The sequence below is a fragment of the Gadus macrocephalus genome, chromosome 8, assembly GCF_031168955.1.
Source record: "Gadus macrocephalus chromosome 8, ASM3116895v1".
Lineage (NCBI taxonomy): Eukaryota > Metazoa > Chordata > Actinopteri > Gadiformes > Gadidae > Gadus > Gadus macrocephalus.
This window is the reverse complement of record NC_082389.1, coordinates 1,881,268-1,902,182: the sequence shown is the minus strand read 5'-3', so window position 1 is coordinate 1,902,182 and position 20,915 is coordinate 1,881,268. Positions and strand designations below refer to the sequence as shown.

General features: G+C 46.9%; 2 protein-coding genes and 2 long non-coding RNA genes across 6 annotated transcripts in view; 1 reads left to right on the top strand and 3 right to left on the bottom strand.

Annotated features, from left to right (window-relative positions):
- LOC132463704 (uncharacterized) overlaps positions 1-9,525 on the bottom strand; it is a 33,736-nt gene extending 24,211 nt beyond the window's left edge. Inside the window, exons 1-6 of one of the 3 annotated variants that reach the window (XM_060060018.1) lie at positions 9,372-9,525; positions 8,140-8,442; positions 7,765-8,052; positions 7,006-7,119; positions 6,879-6,916; positions 5,918-6,707 (exon numbers count right to left, since the gene is read on the bottom strand). In XM_060060018.1, coding sequence (XP_059916001.1) covers positions 6,573-6,707; positions 6,879-6,916; positions 7,006-7,119; positions 7,765-8,052; positions 8,140-8,442; positions 9,372-9,438 — 945 coding nt within the window. In that variant the 5' untranslated portion in view covers positions 9,439-9,525 and the 3' untranslated portion in view covers positions 5,918-6,572. Of the gene's footprint in view, positions 1-5,917; positions 6,708-6,878; positions 7,120-7,764; positions 8,053-8,139; positions 8,443-9,371 lie in introns of those variants that run through there. The other 2 variants (XR_009527108.1, XM_060060019.1) reach the window with 2 other exon arrangements.
- LOC132463711 (uncharacterized) lies at positions 3,588-5,837 on the bottom strand. Its single transcript, XR_009527110.1, has 3 exons — positions 4,675-5,837; positions 3,920-4,534; positions 3,588-3,741 (listed from the first exon to the last, which is right to left on the bottom strand). It is a non-coding gene; the product is annotated as an uncharacterized LOC132463711 (long non-coding RNA).
- A 785-nt stretch (positions 9,526-10,310) lies between the features above and the next one.
- LOC132462466 (uncharacterized) lies at positions 10,311-12,953 on the top strand. The gene is made up of 2 exons (XR_009526846.1): positions 10,311-10,608; positions 11,006-12,953. It is a non-coding gene; the product is annotated as an uncharacterized LOC132462466 (long non-coding RNA).
- Positions 12,954-13,210: 257 nt separating this feature from the next.
- Positions 13,211-20,915, bottom strand: part of LOC132462592 (ATP-sensitive inward rectifier potassium channel 10) — a 19,019-nt gene continuing 11,314 nt past the window's right edge. The window contains 6 exon segments of the mRNA XM_060058177.1: positions 13,211-13,685; positions 14,872-15,049; positions 17,721-17,852; positions 18,245-18,253; positions 18,255-18,329; positions 18,331-18,458. Coding sequence (XP_059914160.1) covers positions 13,249-13,685; positions 14,872-15,049; positions 17,721-17,852; positions 18,245-18,253; positions 18,255-18,329; positions 18,331-18,458 — 959 coding nt within the window. The 3' untranslated portion in view covers positions 13,211-13,248.

The window sequence follows — 20,915 nt, the reverse complement described above, 5'->3', positions numbered from 1 at the left end:
GACATTGACCGATGTGAAGCGAGCCCCTCCACCAAGCTCCAACTTGTGACATTGCTTGAGAAGTATCAAGATGTATTTTCAAAGCACAATCTAGACTGTGGAGAAGCCGAGGGCTTTGTGCATAGAATCCGTCTCACTGACGACCGTCCTTTCCGTCTTCCGTATCGTAGAGTGCCGCCAGCCCACTATCAGAAAGCTGCGCCAAGTTCTCACTGAGATGGAAGAGCAAGGAATCATACAGAAATCAATGAGTGAATATGCTTCCCCACTCGTGATGGTTTGGAAGAAAAATGGGGATCTTCGTATATGCACAGACTTTCGATGGCTGAATGCGAGAACCATCAGGGATGCTCATCCTTTGCCCCATCAATCGGACTGCTTAGCTGCCCTTGGCGGTAACGCTGTTTTCAGCACCATGGACCTCACATCGGGTTTTTATAACCTGTCCATGCATGAGGAAGAAAAGAAATATACTGCCTTCACAACACCACTAGGCCTGCCTGAGTATAACAGAATGCCGCAGGGGCTTTGCAACAGTCCGGCGTCCTTCATGAGGATGATGCTGAGTATCTTTGGTGATCTAAACTTCAGCAGTCTCTTGTGCTACTTAGATGACCTCTTGATTTTTGCCCCCAATGAACCGCAGGCCCTCAGCAGGTTGGAAGTTGTTTTTCAGAGGTTGCAGGAGCACAACCTGAAGTTGAGTCTGAAAAAGTGCCATCTGTTGCGAAGGTCTGTGAAGTTCCTGGGACACAAACAAACTGATCATTTCCATGCAACGGACCTTCAAGCTGCTCTGGCAGCTCCAACAAGCGTACAGGAGTCTTTCCACGAAATGTACAGGATATGTACAGATAGTGTTACTGAACAGAGAAGGATCTTTTTGGTTTTTGCGGCACGGATAAGAGAAGGAGGAAGATTCTACGCATGCGCTCAGACATGGCGGTGTTGTGTGATAGTGTATCACAGCACCACCTAGCCGCCTGGCATGCATACCCAATCGAATTCCACACACTTTTGCGTCACCGTATGCACGCAGATTACCTCCCGAAAACGCTTGTCTAAACGCGGAATAAAAAGTGAAGACGCGACGCCACTTTTGCGTCTTCTGGTCAGACCGTCATCGTGTAATCGTAGCCTCAGTTGTTGGTGCCTCGATTTATGTGTAGGGACCCTAGTCATGCTACTGCAGAGGTTTGCTGCTATTTTTTAGCAATATTACTGGTTAAAAAATGCAGATTTGGAAGCGAAACTCAATGCCCCAATACATGGCCGCCAAACATTGCGCCGGGCAAACTCTAACACTCGATTTTCAATGAAAATGGTATCTGGAGGGCTTATTTAATGGGTTTTCTTGCCAAAATGGGTTTTCATGTATCCCCGTAAGGTGATCTAGTCCCCAAACATGTTTGTGCCTGAATTCATTTCAACGGTTCAAACCGATAACTCTATGTTTAGAATCGAGATCTGTAACAAAGACATTCATTATGCGACTACAATTCACAAATATGTATATCTGCAAAACATTATAACACAATCAACAATGTTGGTTTGCAACTACAAAACGTAATTACAGATTCAACAATCCTCTTTCACATCCGGGCACACATCTACAACCTTGACATTATTATTTTGCACCTAAACCAACCAGTATCAAGGTGATCATCTTAGATTTTTTTTTTTGGTGGGTCACATTTCAAGACGAGCTGCAATCCACACTGCAGGAGCTGCATTTTGCTATTTAGGTTTAGGTTGTTTGATTGCACTCTTTGTTAGTTACGACAGCCTATTAATCTCATATTTCAATGTTGGTAATTTGATACCGATATGCAGCTTATGCTTATGATGTAGACATTTATGTATTTATATTGTGGCAACCCGGCCCGACACGGCGGGCCTGGAAGCCCAGAGGGCAGGTAATACAGGCAGTCTACCACCCTTTTCCCCCAGAGAGCGCCCAAGGGCCGCATTGGCACGGTCCCACTCAACGCCAACGGGAGACACCTGTGTACCAGGCCAATCAGACCCAGGTGAGGGCTATATAAGAGAAGCGGAGACTTGGTCTAGAGGCAGGAGGTATGTGACCCATGTAGGAGCCGAGAACGGACCGAGATTCACTACCCGGACGGACCTTGGCCCCAGGACCCGGTCTAGAGAAGACCACAGGAGACCACGGAAGGACCTCCTCACCTGGATACCGGGACAGAGCGTGAGATACGACCACAGCGTCCCCAGTGGCTCACGGAGCCCAGACTCTCTTTAGTTATAGTTTGCATTGACGGGTGATTCCCCTTTTTCCCGTTCTTTGGATTTAATTAACATCAGAGACTCTTGTTCATTGATCGGAGGCCGGGCTGATAGAACCGGGTTACCACAATATATGCGTGTGTGTGTGTGTGCGCGTGCATGCGTGCGTGCGTGTGCGTGCGTGTGTGTGTGTGTGTGTTCCATCTTTAGCTCCTCCCTGCCGTGGTACCAAATTCATTGTTTTCCTTCTCCCCTTTTGTTTCCTTGCTCACTTCACTTGTTCCTTCTTTTCCTCTTAATTGTATCCCTTCCTAATGTCCTCCTACCTAGAATAATCTCTGCTCAAGGCTTACGTTCTTACATCTTTGTTTTTTATGTATTTGTCGAAAAACTGAGAAATATTTTTACGTGGATTTTGTTTGAAAATGAGCATAGCATAAATATTTATGCTCTCCTGACTATATCAGTCATATGGTGCACCTTGGCTGAATTGTTTCTCGTTCAATATCCCCATCGATTTCAATACAATTCTGAGAAGATAGTCTGCATCACAAATTATTCTAAACTGTCGGATCCCTTTCGTTAATAACCTCCGCAATGGGACTCTCTACGTCGTCCCTTCACTCTGCCCCTGCCTCTGACTCACTCTCAAGCTATAAAGAGAGGTGGTGGAGTGATAATTATTTATTAAGCAGTATATATTCTTTCACATTGATAGTAATACTGAACGGGAATTCAACTGATCTAGGCTGTGCACCCAAAATGTAGACGCAAAAGCAGTCTACAAAAAATTGAATACAGACAGCACAGAATATCAACCAGTGGTTTTATCCGTTTGCAGGTTCACAATGTGATTGGTACTAATAAGATGGCGGTCATCTATTGGTTGTTCTGAGAAGTGTATGGCAGAACCGCCACCAGGGGGACCTATAATTACTCGTGTGTGTGTGTGTGTGTGTGTGTGTGTGTGTGTGTGTGTGTGTGTGTGTGTGTGTGTGTGTGTGTGTGTGTGTGTGTGTGTGTGTGTGTGTGTCATGGAAGAGGAAGTGGTGATGGAAGCAGCTTGAGAACAGCACTAAGATACCATTACCACAATGACATTTAGAAACAGAACTAACTCCATACAACCATTCTATTGTAGACCCAACTGGGGCACCCATCTCCCGGTTATCCCCTCCCTCCAGGCACTGAGTGGACCTCCCCCAGTCTGCTTCCAGTATAGAGGTCTGTGTTCTGTGTGAACGCTCGACCCGCTGGCCTGGGATGTCTTAGCCTGAGAGTTAGCTCTCTCCAGGCCGCCTTAGCTCACTCCTCTCCTCTGACAACCAGGATACAGATACTGTAAAAGCTTTTTATTTAAGAGTTGACAAGATATTATTAAGCCGAGCAGGTGTTGAATGCTGACATTTAGTGAACGTGGTGACCATCCATCGCACACACACTATACAAGGACTATTAACATAAATACATAGAAACCACATTAGGACTTTGGACCTCACATCGCCGTTGCCATCCTATTGGAGAGGCCGAGAGTGGCCTGTAAACAAATACAACTGAACAGGGGAGCAACGGTTTAAAAAGCACGAACACAGCAACGCTTTATTTTATTTCAGTCAATGAGGAACCAGTCCGAGGAGGATTCTATAAATTAAACCACATTAGGACTTTGGACCTCACATCGCCGTCGCCATCCTTTTGAGAGGCCGAGAGCGGCCTGTAAACAAATACAACTGAACAGAGGAGGGAAGCTGCGGTTTCTCTGTTCAAAAAGCACTGAAACAGCAACGCTTTATTTTATTTCAGTCATTGAGGAACCGGTCCGAGGCAGATTCTATAAATATAACCCAACCATCGGGGACGTACATGAAGGGAAGGCCACTTAGCTCTACAATACAGAGTGCATATTTCTAACTTGTAAGTTAAAATAAAAAATAAAAAAATAAAATACATGCATAAAATATACATACATATACAAACAGTATATATATATATATATATATATATATATATATATACATACAGTATACACGCATATGTATGTATCTGGGTGTAGGCCTATACTGTATATATATATGCATACATATCTATATCCATATAGATTAAAAGAATGGTGTATCTATGTATATACAGTACATATACAAAATATTTTCAAAATAAATAATGAGAGTTACATTTCAAAAAATATTTTGAATCTGAACATGTATTATAACGCATTATAATACTTTTTGAAAATGACAACCAAAAATGAAAATGCTTGAACATGCTTCAACCATGATTCCCCCCTCCCCTCCCCCCCGCCCCCCTCCCCCCCGCCCCGCCCCCCTCCCCCCCGCCCGCCCCCCTCCATATTTCTGTGCTTAGCCTCTAATGGCTGAATGTGCCAGGAATTTAAAAAAATGAAGTCCATATTGAAATCCATAGGCGCACAAAATGCATGACCAATGTTAAGTGATGACAAAAGACACTTAAGTGCATTACACCATTGATTATTTAGATGCATTGATAAATCATGTAAATATATATATTTTTTATATATTTAGTTAACCGTTAACTGTTTGCTCAAAATAAGAAGTACCAAAACGCATAGCTGAGAGTAACAATCCAAACAAAATACAGTACAAATAACATCAAAAGCAGAAGCTGGAATGCTCCAGCCAAAGGACACATGGCGCATAAGGCGCGTTCCGACTGAGGGACTTCTTGGAAAGCGGCTCACTGTTTGGCTACGCCCACTCACCGAGTTCCCCTCGCCGTCCGTTCCCATAGCGACCTTTGTAGCGGCTACCCAACGGAGTTCAAATGTGACGTAATTAGTTTGTCATAGGGCTGGAATTGACTTGCTGCAGACAACGCATACGTGTACGGATCATGGCTGCCATGCGTATTATGCGACCGCTTGATGCGTCCGATGCGAACGTCGCAAGCGAACACGATGCGGCCGCAAGATGCAATCCTGACAAGAAAGTTGTGGCTGATCGAGAGAATTTGCAGTGACCTCGAGGTCAGGAGCTATATTAGCATGGCGGAAAGTTTCTCGGAGAGACTGTCGGACCTAGTCCGCGATTTCCCACACCTGTATGATAACACTCTTTCGATGCATTTTTCAGCCGCCGGCTTATGTAAAATGTATAATAATCAGTTTTTCCTCTACCAGTGACTCCATGTTGTTTATTTACATGAGCACGCAATGCACATGCTTTTGCACAATTTAGGATCGGATATGACTGTGGTCTGCCCCTAGTGGAGACCTCCAGTATCAGGCGTTTTAGCCACATAATGCTGCAGCTAGTCTGCACACAGGACACAGCAGGTCGCAGCAGGTTGGATACGCTTACGCCTCGTTCACGCCTTGTTCACACTACTTGCGTCCGTCGACGGATGACCGAGGGCGTGTATGACGTAAAGGGGACTATGCTGTGTTCCAATATCCATACTTCCATGAGTAAACTTAAACGTAGTAGGCCTACACTATCCACACTCACTAAGTGTGCTAATTTTCAAATGTCAGTGTTGTTCCAAATCTAATACTCCGCGGTGCACTGACCGGAAATTACGATCACGACTACCGCCGCGGCTCCTCCCCCGCAATAAACATCCCGCTTACGCTTACGCCTAGCAGCTATAAAAAGCTATAAAAACTACAAAATGACTATTAATGCAGGCTATGTGGAAAATGCGCTGACTTTGGCTCCGCCCTCTTCCGCTACGTAGCTAAGATGGAAACTATCCTATCATACCACATTTCTTTAAAAATATATAATGGCCAGATTTTTACTGTTTCTTCCTGCTTGTTATTGCAAAATGGATCCAGGAAACGCCGGGAGTGTATTTGCATAGCCGCGATCTAATTGGCCGACGGGTCCGCCGCTGCCTGAAAAGTTGAACATTTCTCAACTTTTTGACGCAGGCCACGGAGCCGAATGGACGGACGGACCCACAATGCATTTCGCGAGCACCCCATGCAACGCCAATGAGATCCGTCGAACGGACGGAGGTAGGGTGAACGAGGCCTTACAGCGAGTCAAATCCAGCCCTTACGCGATTATTTAGCAAAAGTTTTGACCGTGGCGTCAGTGACGAGACGCTCAAAAAAAGGCAGACGCATATGCCGCCTTAATCATACGTCGAACTCACGTCATATCCCGCCTCAACCGTATCCAATCAGCCTCGACTATAGTTAGGTAATACCTGAGTCGCTAACTGAGCCGCTAAACTGTGAAGTTGGGCGCATCCTCTCCCCTAAGCCACACCCATAGCGGCTCACTGGAGGGAAGAGTCCCTCAGTCGGAACGGGCCTATTAGCCAGGGATTGAACCAGCAGCCTTCTAAGCACGTCCGTGCTTCTCAACCTGGGCATAAATACCTTCGGGAACGGCTGTTTGAGGGGGAATGGGTTCTAAAGGGATAGAAGAGGGTCCTAACATACTGTAGACGGTGGGAGAATGGTCACCGTTTGGACTCTGGAAAGAACATTTAATATGTAAGTTTGTTGCAATGTTCAATTATCTAAACAAGAAGTACCAATTACTATTTTATCGACATGTTGTATGGTTGTCTTACAAACGTTTGACCTATTTGGTTTTAATGATCAAATAGAACATTTAAGTCAGACGTGTAGGAAATCAGCTTACCCGGTCATCGCTACCAGGAGAATTGATATTCCGTTTATCTTTATGGTGGTCATGTGGAAAAAAGGTTCCAAAAATTATTTATGCATTTATTTATTTAATGCAAACTGGTGACAAAAGTGTAACTTACTCTTTTTCCTCTGTTTGTAAATAGCACCCAGAATGCCAACCAGAATAAGAATGACCAGAAAGCATGGAATGATGATTAATAGATGTTCTTGGCGTGGGTTGATGTGAGGAATATCTGTCAACAAACAAAACAGAAAATGGAACAATACTGCCGTTGTGTTTCATCAAACTGCACAGTTTCGAATCTCACTACAATTCTGAATGTAGGATGTCTATAATTGAATGCTTTAAAATGGAAAAAAAATAAGCATATATTAGAGGTGCTGTAGGATATTGTTTTTGTGTAGTTGGTTAAAAGTGGCTTAGCCATCCGTCAGCTATTAGTGAGTGAGATGTTTCACAACACAAAAGCAACACCTCTCAATTTGTGGAGACACTTAAGGAGGGAGCAGAGAGGGAGGGGACGTGTTTTGGTTATTTTGCTTAAATCTCTCTCTCTCTCTCTCTCTCTCTCTCTCTCTATCTTTCTCTTTCTCTTTCTCATTCTCTCTCATTCTCTCTCATTCTCTCTCATTCTCTCTCATTCTCTCTCTCTCTCTCTCTCTCTCTCTCTCTCTCTCTCTCTCTCTCTCTCTCTCTCTCTCTCTCTCTCTCTCTCTCTCCCTCTCCCCTACAGCAACTTTAATGCCACACAACAAATGAAGTCACTGGTGTTTTAGTATTCTTATTATCTATTCATGCTTGTCCAATCATACACTGAGATCAACGTAAATACATTTATAATTTGCATTTGTCCAATCAATATTTTCCCCGATCTTACCATCATCTTCAAAACACAGAGGTTTAATCTCCATCGTGGCCTTTGACCAGCTCACTTTGTTGCTATGGTTACAGATGGCGTTCAAACCATTTGAGAGGTAGAGTTGGAGCGAGACATCAGAGGTCACGACCTCTGCTGGGTCTCCTCCATCCTCAGAGCAGGTTTGATTGGTGCACGTGAAGGTGGAGTTTAAGGAGGAGCTCTGAGTGCTACAGTTCACGGTCACTTTACAGGATTCAGGACTGGGGGACACAGACGACACATTCAGGACCACTGGTGATACCTGCTCTGGAACAAGGAGATTTTGATAGCATTAAAATACATACAAAGAAACGGCTTGTATGGTATGTCTGTTCTCTGTTTCAGTGAACATACCTTGAACTGTGACGTGGTAGTCGGCGAGAATTACTACGTCCTTAGAAGCATCTAATGCTTGGTAAAGTCCACTTTCATTCAATGCTAGGTTTTTTATTTGCAAAGAATAATTTACTGTTGAAAACTCTGCCCTTTCTCCGAATAGATTTTTTTTAAATTCATCAGTATAATATGTTATTATGAAGAATTCTTTTGATCCTATTGTGCGTTTCCAATGGAAGACATCAACTTTGGATTTCAGTGTTTCAATTTTCATTACTAAATCATTTCCCTTCAGCAAAAATAAGGAATTATTTGTGTACCCTGAAAAAAAATAAAAATGACAAAGTAATTTTATAACATGCATACATAATTCTCCAACTATCTAGACTGATAAATGAACACAATGTCGTTGAATATTGAAAACTATAAATCACCATTTTGCACATCAAGAAACAAAAACGAATCCACTACAAACAAGGTTTAAAAATGGGCCTACCACATACAAACAGATACATACAGAAAATACTACAGCTTATTAATATTATTATAAATGTAGCTTTAGATAACAGCCTGCGTACCCTGCACCCCACACCATGTAACTTAATTTAACAAAGGGGGGACTACCACTGCATTAGTATATAACTCACTCAAAAAATATGAGAAGGGTTTGTTTCTATTTACTTGCCTCACAACATGGAAGAACAAACTATATGAACTTCAAAGTTTGCCATCAGAAGAGTGTATTAAATTATTAGATACAGAGTACTTAAATAATAACTATGGTATGCAAAGTTCCTCCCTAATGGCTGGATTACTGCTCAGTAGGTCATCTGTACCCTGTAATGAAATATTAGGTACCCAGTATTTAAAAAATAACCACAGTATAAGTTTTTGTAATATCCAGAATTGTAACCCACTTATTCAATAACTTCAAATCTTGTTTCCCATATAATTATTGGTTTGTGCTGTACGGATACACAATGAGTACAAAAGATTACATGTAACTCTGGAGTAGTTCAGTAGTTCAGGAGTACTTTGCAAGCTGTAATCTAAAGCGTTACCAATGCTAGCCAGTTAGAAAAGCACAGCCTACATTGTAATCGAGAACCGAACAGAGAAATAACATCTCAGAGCAACGCCCATCCCCTATAGATGATAATTGTTTTCTTTAAACAGTTATCTTCTAACAACGAAAGCAACAGGCGACACATATCAGAGACAAATGGTCGAAAAATAGTTTTGGGATTTACCTTGCAGGCCTGTGAACCAAAAACTAAATACATAAAGAACCGAGAGAATTACAGAGTAGGGATTCATGGTAGTTAAAGTTGCACTGCCCGAGAGTCAACGCGGAATGGACGATATAAGGAAATGGTTCTATCTCTCGCTCTCTCTCGCTCTCTCTCGCTCTCTCATTCGCTTTCGCTCTCTCATTCGCTTTCGCTCTCTCTCTCTCTCTCTCGCTCTCGCTCTCGCTCTCGCTCTCTCTCTCTCGCTATCCTTTCTTATATCAATATTATAATCAGTTATGTCACTAATGGGTTGTATTGTTGTTTACAGTCAACTTTAAAAACATAGTGGAGATGTACATGATTCCTAAAAATCCTCCCAAAACACAGATATTGGTGATGCTGGAGAGAAACCACGACGTTGGTAACCGGGGGGTTCTCGCTGTGAAGCTGGCTCTTGAGGAGTGATGTCACTGGTTGGTGGGCACAGCCAAGCCTTTTGTCATCTGGACAGACCACAGGAACCTCCAGTGGCGCGGGATGTAGGGGTGCAGCAGGTGCTGCAGCACCCCCTGGTGGCAAAGCTTATAAATGACGAACAAGTTCTAGAGTGGTCTGCAGAATACAGAGCCTGTGTAACATAGTATCTTTAGAATTCTGTAAACTCTACGTTGACCGTAAGTAACCCCCCGCGCACCCCCTGACGAAAATTTATTCCTGCGCGTCTGGGAACCTCGAGAACATCCAGACCGCCAAGTGGCTAAACTCACTCCCAGCCAGGTGGGCATTGTATTTTGGCCGGTTTGACTTTACTCTCACCTACCGGCCCGTCTCCCGGAACACCAAGGCCGATGCACAGTCCCGACAGTACTCCTCTGACGAGCACACGGCGGATCCAGAGCCCAACCCGCCATCCACCTGCCTTTTCACCACCCTCGTCTGGGAGATTGAAGCCACGGTGACACGGTGACCACCTGACCCGAGCACCGGGCCGCCCAACCGTATTTTTGTCCCGGACTCCTGTCCGTTGTCAACTGTCACCCTGGCATCAGTCGGACGCTAGCTTTCCTACGCCAGCGGTGCTGGTGGCCCACCATGGTCCCTGACACCCGGGCATTCATCGCAGCTTGCCCCACCTGTGTTCGGAACAAGACCACCAATAGGCCCCACTCCTGCCTCCTTCACCCTCTACCCATTCCTCCTCGGCCCTGGTCTCACATTGCCGTGGACTTCGTCACCGGTCTCCCCGCCTCTTACGGTAACACCACCATCCTGACGGTCATACACCGCTTCTCCAAGGCCGCTCACTTCATCGTCCTCCCCGCTCTCCCCTCTGCCAGGGTGACCGCGGACCTCCTGGTCGCCCACGTATTCCGCCTTCATGGCATTACCTCCAGCATTGTCTCTGATCGTGGGCTCCAGTGGCGGCAGTAGCTCAGGAGGTAGAGCGGGTTGGCTGGTAACCTGAAGGTTGTTGGTTCGATCCCCGGCTCCTCCTAGCTGAGTGTCGAGGTGTGGCCTTGCATGGTTGACTCCGCCGTCGGTGTGTGAATGTGTGCGTGAATGGTGAATGTGAGGCAATATTGTAAAGCGCTTTGGGTGGCCAATGGTTAGAAATTACATGAAGAAACATCCCCCAGGTTTACATCCCCCAGGTTTGGCGCGCAGGTTTCTGGGCAGCTCTGGGAGCCACCACTAGCCTCTCTTCAGGTTACCACCCACCGTCCAATGAACGAATCAAGAGATGGAGGCCATGCTGCACTGCGTCACCTCTTCCAACCCTTCGTCCTGGAGCACCCAATTACCATGGCCCACAACTCCCTCTCTAGTGCCTCTACAGGCCGGTCTCCGTTCCAATGCTCCCTGGGTTACCACCCCCCCTATCCCCACCCTCTATGATGAAATGACCCTGATTGGGATCCTAACTATGTTTATGTAGAAAAGCTTGGGTCAGGCTCCAGAACTCTACTAGGCCTTCTCGTGCTGACAGCTCATTGGCCAGTGTAACAATACGCCTTGGTGTACCGCTCACACTAGAAGAGCTACGACGACAGTATCAAACTTTAAATACGTTTGAAAATAATCAGGACCTAGCAGACTGAATCGGCAAGACAGGGATGCAACTATTGGGACTTGTTGACCTTCTAGTCAGGCAGACACTGTAAGAATTGGGCCTTTTAGTAACCCGATTTGTCACAGACTATATTTTAAGATTGGAAGCCTAATTGCTTCTTGTTTGGCATGCAGTGTGAGGGGGTTTATGATACCCGAATAATGGCCTGAGCGAGCCACGATTTAGAAATTGGACTGTACGAATGTGCGTCAACTAATTTCACCCCGTAGTCGAGGCATATTGCTTGTCGTTTTACGTGCAGTTCAAAGGTGGTAACGATGCTCCGATTCATTTCTTCAGCCAGCTACGAGTAATCGGAGGTATTTCTGAGAGTCTCATGATCTGATTTCCTGAAAGTTCTTGTGCGCTTGTGCATACCAACAAACCCAATGCGGGAATGAAGCGCAAACACAGACAGTTCCGTCAACAGGGGAACTTTCTCTACAAAACAAAAATACCATTTGTCGATGTCTGTACAGTCATTAGCGGTTCCATATTTGTACTGGCCTTAGCTAGATCTGACAGGACCCTCTAGTCATGTGCCCCTATCAGCTGACGACTAACGCTGTCCAATCAAACACACGTACACTGATAAGTGGCCATTTTAAGACCTTCCATCTCAAACTCTCACTCTGCGGAAGTTAGGTAGGCTGAGCCGAATTTGGCCTACCCCCACCCCAGCCTCCCCCTGCTTTGGTTCTACTCTGTCTGTAATGTGACCTATACGATGGGTTGAGATAAGTGTATTTACATCCAGGCTTACTAGCGGCCAGATCAATGCATTGTCATGGTGTCCTTTCTCGTTGATTTGATTTTTTGTTGTAATTGGAACCCATCAATAGATGCACAATTGGGAGCATGTGGTCTCTAAAAATTGGAAAATTGGGTTTATGTTTGCCCGATATTAAAAGACGCTTTTATATAGAAACCATATTTTTTATTGTTTAAAACAATGCAAGCATTCATACAAATCAATGTGTTTAAAACTGTTAAAATACAAGCATCATTTTAAAGTTACTGTTCCATGTACATCTTCAATCAGTATGTTAACATATTATTAACTCTCTATGACCTAATCAACAAATGTTCATGAACTTAAAGTGCTACCCATGACTGTTTCAAAGCCTTGACGACACTAGTAAACAAATACATAAATGAAAGTCACACCGACACAACTCTGAAATATACAATCATATGAAATACAGTAGCTTGTGTCCAAGCTGTACTTCTGCTAGATTATATTTGTTCTAAATTAGTGTAATCATCTCTCTAAAGTGCTTTAGCTACAATCTTACAGTGCATTGCAAGAGGTGCCTGTGCCTGCATGTGAAGTTTGTGAATAACTGACTTTCTGTAAGGTTTTTCTGTAGTGCTTCCTGTGTGTACGACATGGTTTTAGCTGCATTAGTTCTTGACAGAAATCCAAGTAAATCATTTCAATGCATTCTACACATTCCAACGCCATACAAACTAGCCAAGGTCTCTAGCATTTGGATCAAAATATAAATATACTTATTTTCAGATCCATTGATGCGTTTCCATGCGTGAAATGTCTTGTGATCTCAGATTTTGTGTGTGTGTGTGTGTGTGTGTGTGTGTGTGTGTGTGTGTGTGTGTGTGTGTGTGTGTGTGTGTGTGTGTGTGTGTGTGTGTGTGTGTGTGTGTGTGTGTGTGTGTGTGTGTCCGTGTGTGTGTGTGTGTGTGTGTGTGTGTGTGTGTGTGTGTGTGTGTGTGAGGTAGGTGCGGGGGTACGCCCACCAGCAGCTCCCTAACCCCCCTCGCCCATCAGACGTTACTGATGCGCACGCTGAGGGGGCCGCTGTCCCGGACCCTCCCCTGATCCTGAGCCCCCTGCCGGTAGCTCTGCTCCAGGCGGATCTTGTCCGGGTCGGTCCCCTCCGGTGCGGACCCCCCCCTGCCGCTCTGGTAGCCCGGCTGGGAGGGGGGTTGTGGAGGAGGAGGTGACGGGTTGGGGTCCGTGGAGGGCGAATGGAAAAAGGGCGTGGTCTTGGTTTTGGCCACCTTGTCGAAGAAGGCGAAGTCGGCCACGTACTTCCCCGACGGGGAGAGGGAGACGACGGGCGGGAACTCGTAGCCCCACAGGATCTCGTCGGGCAGGTAGGAGGTGCGCACCTGGCAGGTGGCCGAGGTGGGCTCCACCGTGGCGCTCAGGATGACCAGCAGCTCGAAGTCGGCCAGGTCAGGGTCGGTCCATCCGCCGCCTTGGGGGGGTGGGGGGGGGGGAGAGAGAGAAGAAGAAGGCCCTGGTGACAGAGGTCACCATCACGGAGGAAAGACCATGCCAACGCAGGATACGAAAGGAACAGACCAATGAAAAAGAAGAAAAATCTAGATAGGATAATTTTTAGACGTTGGAAGTTGGAAGATCATTTGCTTACTGCAGGGAGATTACCCATGACTCTTTGTTTAATCAAAGGTTATTCTGCTTCTACATTTGGAACCGAAAGTCTTGCTTCAAAAGGAAACCCTGCGATATCTTCCATTTGACAACGTCAAAGCATGGAAGTTGTCGTCACAGTGACACCTCTGAGCATAGATAACTATGTTTAAGATCCTATAATACGTACATTCATGTTTTAAACCAAACCTCAAGACAACTTTGGGGAAACTGGAACACAGATCTTTATTTCATGGTCAGCCGCGAGAAAGAGGAAGTCAGTGTATTTTTATTCATTTAGAGAAGTTGAGCGTTTTCAAATACTTCCGCAAACTGCTGCAACAGTTGCTGTTTTTATCAGGGGAATAACACGTCTTTCCTCCTTGCTAGAACTCTAAGTGCATATTCTTCAAAGTCATAGTGTTCCAATTTCAGCTGAAACACAGTGTTCACTGACAATTCAATTTAGTTCTCACTCCTAGTGGTTTCTGAGTTCCACTCTATATTAGGCAGATACTAGGTAGAGTGACTGGCAACATCTAGTTCTTTCCAAACAACAACGAAGTTCCGCAATGAATGTAAACCACAGATCTATCACCCTAGACAATATGTGAGCTTGTCATGTGTTGGTGACAGCTAACATGTGATACCTAAAAAAAAATGCTAGGGCCTATTATAAAAATAGATACTGTGAACTCTGGCTTTGGCACTCTCTTTATTGAAATGTGGACGCAAAATGCTGTGCCACTTATTCATATTGGGACATTTTAATCAATCGGCAAAGAACATATATTCATTTATAACTCGGCACCAGTTCCCAACTTTGAATGATCAATGTAACAGCACTACTGAACTGGACCTGGCCCAGCTTTAGGGGTCATATGAATTCATTTTTTGGGGTTCAAGTACGTTGGCCAAGACCGTGTTGAACGACTTGAATATCCAAAACTCCCAGCAATCGCACCCCTCCTGCTGACCACGATTGAGAGGACGACCTCCTCTAACCTTACCCTTGGCCGCCCAGGCCCTCAGAGGGCTGCTGTCATCGATGGTGTGGTAGAAGGTGAGCGGCAGGATGAGGAAGGGGCTGTCGCTGGAGGTGTCCACCTGGAACGGCACGTTCCTCTGGTCCAGACGCACCGTCTCCCCCTCCTTGGTGAGCGACGACTGGAGCAGCTTACCCGTCACCTGGAGGGAGGAGGGTCACTGGTGAGGAAACCCTTTCAACCCGTTTGTCCATCAGGGGAAGCTACACAACAAGGACTGTTGAAGTCTCAGAGTAGCAATGGAGGACATTTAGGAATGGGGGAATTAACGGAAAGGAAGCTGCTGGCATTTCCATGGGAATCCCTTCCCTGGTTTCAAGCACACATTCCAGATGTATGACCGATCCGAATATACACACACACACACACACACACACACACACACACACACACACACACACACACACACACACACACACACACACACACACACACACACACACACACACACACACAATCGGAGATCACAAGACATTTCACACAGGAAAAGGCATCAATGGATCTGAAAATAAGTATATTTATATGCAAACCTTATTAGATTCAATTTTTAAATACTTTTTCCAACCCTTTTCTAGATGTTTCTTCTCCTGTCTATGTATCCCCCAGGCTTGGCAGTCGGATCATCAGACTGCCTCCTGCTAGCCGTCCCAAACACCGGAACGTTTGTTTTATGTTTCGAGCTGCACACTCAGACAGACCCCAGGCATTCGCCAGAAAAGGGAGCAAGAGACCATCGAGTGCGGTAGTTCAGAAGACGCAAGCCCCCATCCACGAGAGATAACAACGACACGAGCTGAAATGCTAGAGAAGGTGTGGCCCAGGGAGGCGATAGAAAAGCCTTAAGCCTGCAGAACCGCCCTTCAAACTAAGCTTCGCCTGACAGAAGAGCCTCGATGGAAGCCAAGGAGGTCAGTCATTCTAGGGACCATTCTGAAATATCTGAAGTATAATTTTTATAGAAATAAATTATAATATTTATAGTGCCCTTTTCATCCAAAGATCTCAAAGGGCTACAGGTTAAAAGCAGTGTTGTTAATCCAGGAGGGCGTGCCACAGGTGTGGGGAGGCAGCACTGAAGGCCCTATCTCCCATGGTCCTACGTTTGGTTCTGGGTGTGTGAAGGAGGTTAGAGTGAGTGGAGCGGAGGGAGCCTGTTGTGTTATGTGGCTTGAGAAGTTCTTTGAGGTAGGGGGGGGGGGGGGGCATGTCCATGGATACATTGGTGGGTGAGGAGGGAGACCTCAATCCTGGTGGAAGCGGGAAGCCAGTGGAGTGAGTGGAGGATGGGGGCAATGTGCTCACGCACTCTCATCAGGATCCAAGCTGCAGAGTTTTGTACGCATTGAAGCCTCTGCAGGCTCTTGCTAGGGATCCCCATGAGTAGTGCGTTACAGTAGTCCAGTCTGGAAGACATAAAGGGATCCCCGTGAGTGGTGCGTTACAGTAGTCCAGTCTGGAGGAGATAAAGGGATCCCGATGAGTAGTGCGTTACAGTAGTCCAGTCTGGAGGAGATAAAGGGATCCCGATGAGTAGTGCATTACAGTAGTCCAGTCTGGAGGAGATAAAGGGATCCCCATGAGTAGTGCGTTACAGTAGTCCAGTCTGGAGGAGATAAAGGCATGAACCAGTTTTTCAGCGTCTGAGAGGGAGAGAATGGGGCGGAGTTTGGAAATGTTACGGAGGTGATAGAAGGAGGTCTTGCAGAGGTGGTTGATATGGGATTCAAAAGTGAGTTGGGGGTCCATTTGTACACCAAGATGTGGGACTGCTGATGAGAGAGGGATATTGGAGCCAGAAAAGGGGATGCTGGTTATGGGTGATGATTTGGTCTGGTGAGAGGTGCCGACCAGGATGGCTTCAGTTTTGGAGCTGTTGAGTTGGAGGTAATTGTGCTCCATCCATACCTTTATCTCCTCCAGACTCATGGTGAGTATTGACGGGGATGACGGTGATGTGGGGGTCTGCAGGTTGTTTTTAGATGCGTAGACAGGAGGCTACAAGGACTTCAAGCTGTGTGGTCGCTATGGCGATGGATGGTTTCACGTTTTCCGAGGTGCACTTCACGACGGCAGGGACGAGCTGAATCCATGCGGTCCAGGTCAGGACTCAGGGGGATTTGATTGGCCGCGGCAGCAGCAGCGATGATGCAGATCCATAGCCTGGCTACTGCCAGACCAAGCTCAATCATCGATTGATCTTGGTCTGAGGAAGCTGCTGTCATTTTCTTCAGCACAGGAGGCGTGATCAATGGCCCTAGTTCAAATGGCTCTGTACGCGATTGGCTGCTTGTCAGTTGCGCTCCCTGTCTTCATTGTGTTAAACCAGCACATAGAGTGCAGGGGGAGAAAGCCAGCTTGGTTGTTGGCTTCCGGAAAAAAAGATCCAGGGAGTCTCCCAACGGTGTTGAGCTAGCAGCCACAGGTAGGCAACCGCCAGTCTCGATTGCAGCTACCTAACCACCCCAAACTACCCTAACCGACCTTAACTACCCCCCAAATAAGGTTCACTGGTCCTCAATTATTTATTTTTCTCAAATGTTACAATATATATATAAACAAACTCAGTGGGTCGCCAAATGACATATTGTTGCGATTTAAATGTATGCAAAGTAAATATATACCTCCATCTTCCAAATGCTTCATGCACTCTGAGATGAAACTAATGTCTGTCTGCCTGGCGTTAATTAGCACTGAAATAGCCGCGTAAACAGGCTAAGTTTGTTGGTGAGCCCCCAAACACACAGATACACTCACACACACACACACACACACACACACACACACAAACACACACACCACACACACAGACTCACCTGGCATCCTAACAGGAGACTCTTGCGCATGTTGGCTACCCTGATCATGAGGCAGGGGCGACCCTCGTTGGTGGACACCACGGCATGCTGGGAAAACTTCACAGTTTCGCCGCGCTTCTTCGGCCGCGCCACCTGATGGTACAGAGACACATTGACCAACCCCGCTCCTCTCCTTCATAAAGAGAAGTCAATACGGGGATGCAGATGCTTGCAGACTGACACCCGATAAAACTATTCCATGTTGATGATGTCTACGTATGGATCACGATACGTATGGATCACGACGCGTATGGATCACGACACGTATGGATCATGGTGATACGTTTGATATTCTAGGTGGATCCCCAGCATGAAAAACTGCATCATGGTGCAAAGCGTCTTGCTCAATGGTTCTCTAGCCTCCAACCATGGCTTTTTTATTTGTATGTAGATATATATATATAAATATGTATATATATAAACTGAATCAATGCGACCAGCCTTGAACTAAAAGCCCTGGTGCTCAAAGTTTCCCCCCAGCGCACCTTGGCCAGGGAAGGTGCCGGTGATGAAGATCTCCATCACCATGGTGACGACCAGCTGGACGATGAGGAGCAGGATGGCCGCGGGGGCACTCCTCGGTGATGCAGCGGAAGCCGTAGCCGATGGTGGTCTGCGTCTCCAGGGAGAAGAGGAAGGCCCCGGTGAGGGTCTGCATCTGCATCACGCACGGCGTGTGGTTGGACGGGGGGTCGAACTCTGGAAGCAACAGGGCCGGAGAGTCAGAGAGAGAGGGAGAGGGGAGAGGGGGGAGGAGGGGGAGAGAGAGGGAGAGGGGGGAGGAGGGGAGAGAGAGGGAGAGGGGAGGGGGGAGGAGGGGGAGGGGAGGGGGAGGAGAGGAGGGGGAGGGGGGGAGGGGGGGAGAGGTGGGGCCGGAGAATCAGAGAGAGAGGGAGAGGGGGAGGAGGGGGAGAGACGGGAGAGGGGAGAGGGGGGGAGGGGGAGAGAGAGAGGGGGGAGGAGGGGAGAGAGAGAGAGGGGAGGGGGAGGAGGGAGAGAGAGAGGGGAGGGAGAGGGGGGAGGAGGGGGAGAGAGAGGGAGAGGGGGGAGGAGGGGAGAGAGAGAGAGGGGGAGGGGGGAGAGAGAGAGGGGGGAGAGAGAGGGGGAGGAGGGGGAGAGAGAGGGGAGGGAGAGGGGGAGGAGGGGAGAGAGAGGGAGAGGGGGAGGGAGAGGGGGGAGGAAGGGGGAGAGAGAGGGAGAGGGGGAGGGGGGAGGAGGGGAGAGAGAGGGGAGGGGGAGGAGGGGGAGAGAGAGAGGGGGGAGGAGGAGGGGGAGAGAGAGGGAGAGGGGGAGGGGGAGAGAGAGGGGGAGGAGGGGGGAGGAGGGGAGAGAGAGGGAGAGGGGGAGGGGGGAGAGAGAGGAGAGGGGGGGGAGAGAGAGAGGGGGGGGAGGAGGGGGGAGGAGAGGAGAGGGGGAGGGGGGGAGAGAGAGAGGGGGAGAGAGAGAGGTGGGGAGTGGGGAGAGAGAGAGAGGTGGGGAGTGGGGAGAGAGAGAGAGAGGGGGGGAGAGGGAGAGGTGAGGGGGGGGAGAAGAGAGAGGTGGGGGGGGAGAGAGAGAGAGAGGGGGGGAGAGAGGGGAGGAGGGGGGGAGAGAGAGAGAGAGAGAGAGGAGAGAGAGAGGAGAGAGAGAGGGGGGGGGGAGAGGAGAGAGAGAGGGGGAGGAGGGGGGAGAGAGAGAGAGGGGGAGAGAGAGAGGTGGGGAGTGGGAGAGAGAGAGGGGGGGAGAGGGAGAGGGGGAGGAGGGGGGAGAGGGAGAGGGGGGAGAGAGAGAGTGGGGAGAGAGAGAGGGGGAGAGAGAAAGAGGTGGGGGGGGAGAGAGAGAGGGGGGAGGGAGAGAGAGAGAGGGGGGGGGAGAGAGAGAGGGGGGGGAGAGAGAGAGATTTATATATATATATATATATATATGCATAGATACATATATATTTAAAAAACTGTCAACAACTTAATCTGGATCTGAGATGATGGTGAGCGATGAGAGACGATGCCGCTGATCACGAGCATAGACTCGATGCTATGTGTCAGAAGAAATACCACAGCAAAACTCCTGAAAACATCACCTTGAAAGGATACAATAATAAGCCACAACCTTTACAACAACGAAACCTTACTGCGTGACACACGCCATGTGACAGGCCTGGTGGTCGGTTTTTAGCAGGAAATCATACCATCTGCTTAAACCCTTAACCAACTGACGTGTCACCGAGTGTCCCTTTGGTCTTCTTTCCAAGCCCCCGCCTTTTTTCATGCTCTGCACATTGTCCGGAAATGTTTTTTTAAATTCTAATATTTCCATTTCAGGGAAACCCTTTAGTTATATCTGAACAACTCAAAGTTCTTGAAAGTATGTGCCATAAAAGTGATGATGTATAACCTAACCACCCAATGTCTACCAAAATAAATCCTCATGGTAACTTCAATATTTCTACTCAATAAGTAACCCTTTTATTTATGTGCTCTGAAACGCCCCTCGCTCATGCATAGGCTAACTCGAAGGCTACAGGAACGTTGATTACTTGTGCCGACTCTGCCGATTTCTTTCATTACGTTGACTGGAGCTATCTTGAATTAGTATATGCTACACGTGACGTGAACCTCCTAAGAGGGCGCAATTTGATTGGACCGCTATCTCAGGATATTGGGCAATATCCCATGATATTGGGCAATATCCCATGATTATTTGCGTCACGCAAATAAAAACAAATAAACTCAGTGTTCACGGTAGTATATGCTAAAACAATTATTCACCTCAGGCTCTGTGAATAGTGGGGAACAGGCTATTCCCCACTTGTAAGGGATCCTGATATTTAAGTTCCTGTTTTTTTCTCAAGCAACATGTGTTTTTTATTATTTATTTACATTTTGTAGGTCAGTGGCTGGGTGTGTTTCTGTTTGTTTTGGATTGCAATGTACTTTCGACTCCACCCTGCTACTTCCTGTTTTTCTTTGGTTTGCTGATATCCCCTGAGTTTGTGAACACATGTTGCTAATGTGTGTTGATTGGTTTGTGGCTACTTAAGCTCAGTGTGCCCATTCAGTCTCTGTCGGATCGTGCCTGTATGATACCTGTGCCTTGCTGGGAATAAACTCAGAGAAAGTTCTTTTAACCAAGCCTTCGGTCTGCGATTGGATCCTTTTGTACCGAAAGCCTAACAGTACG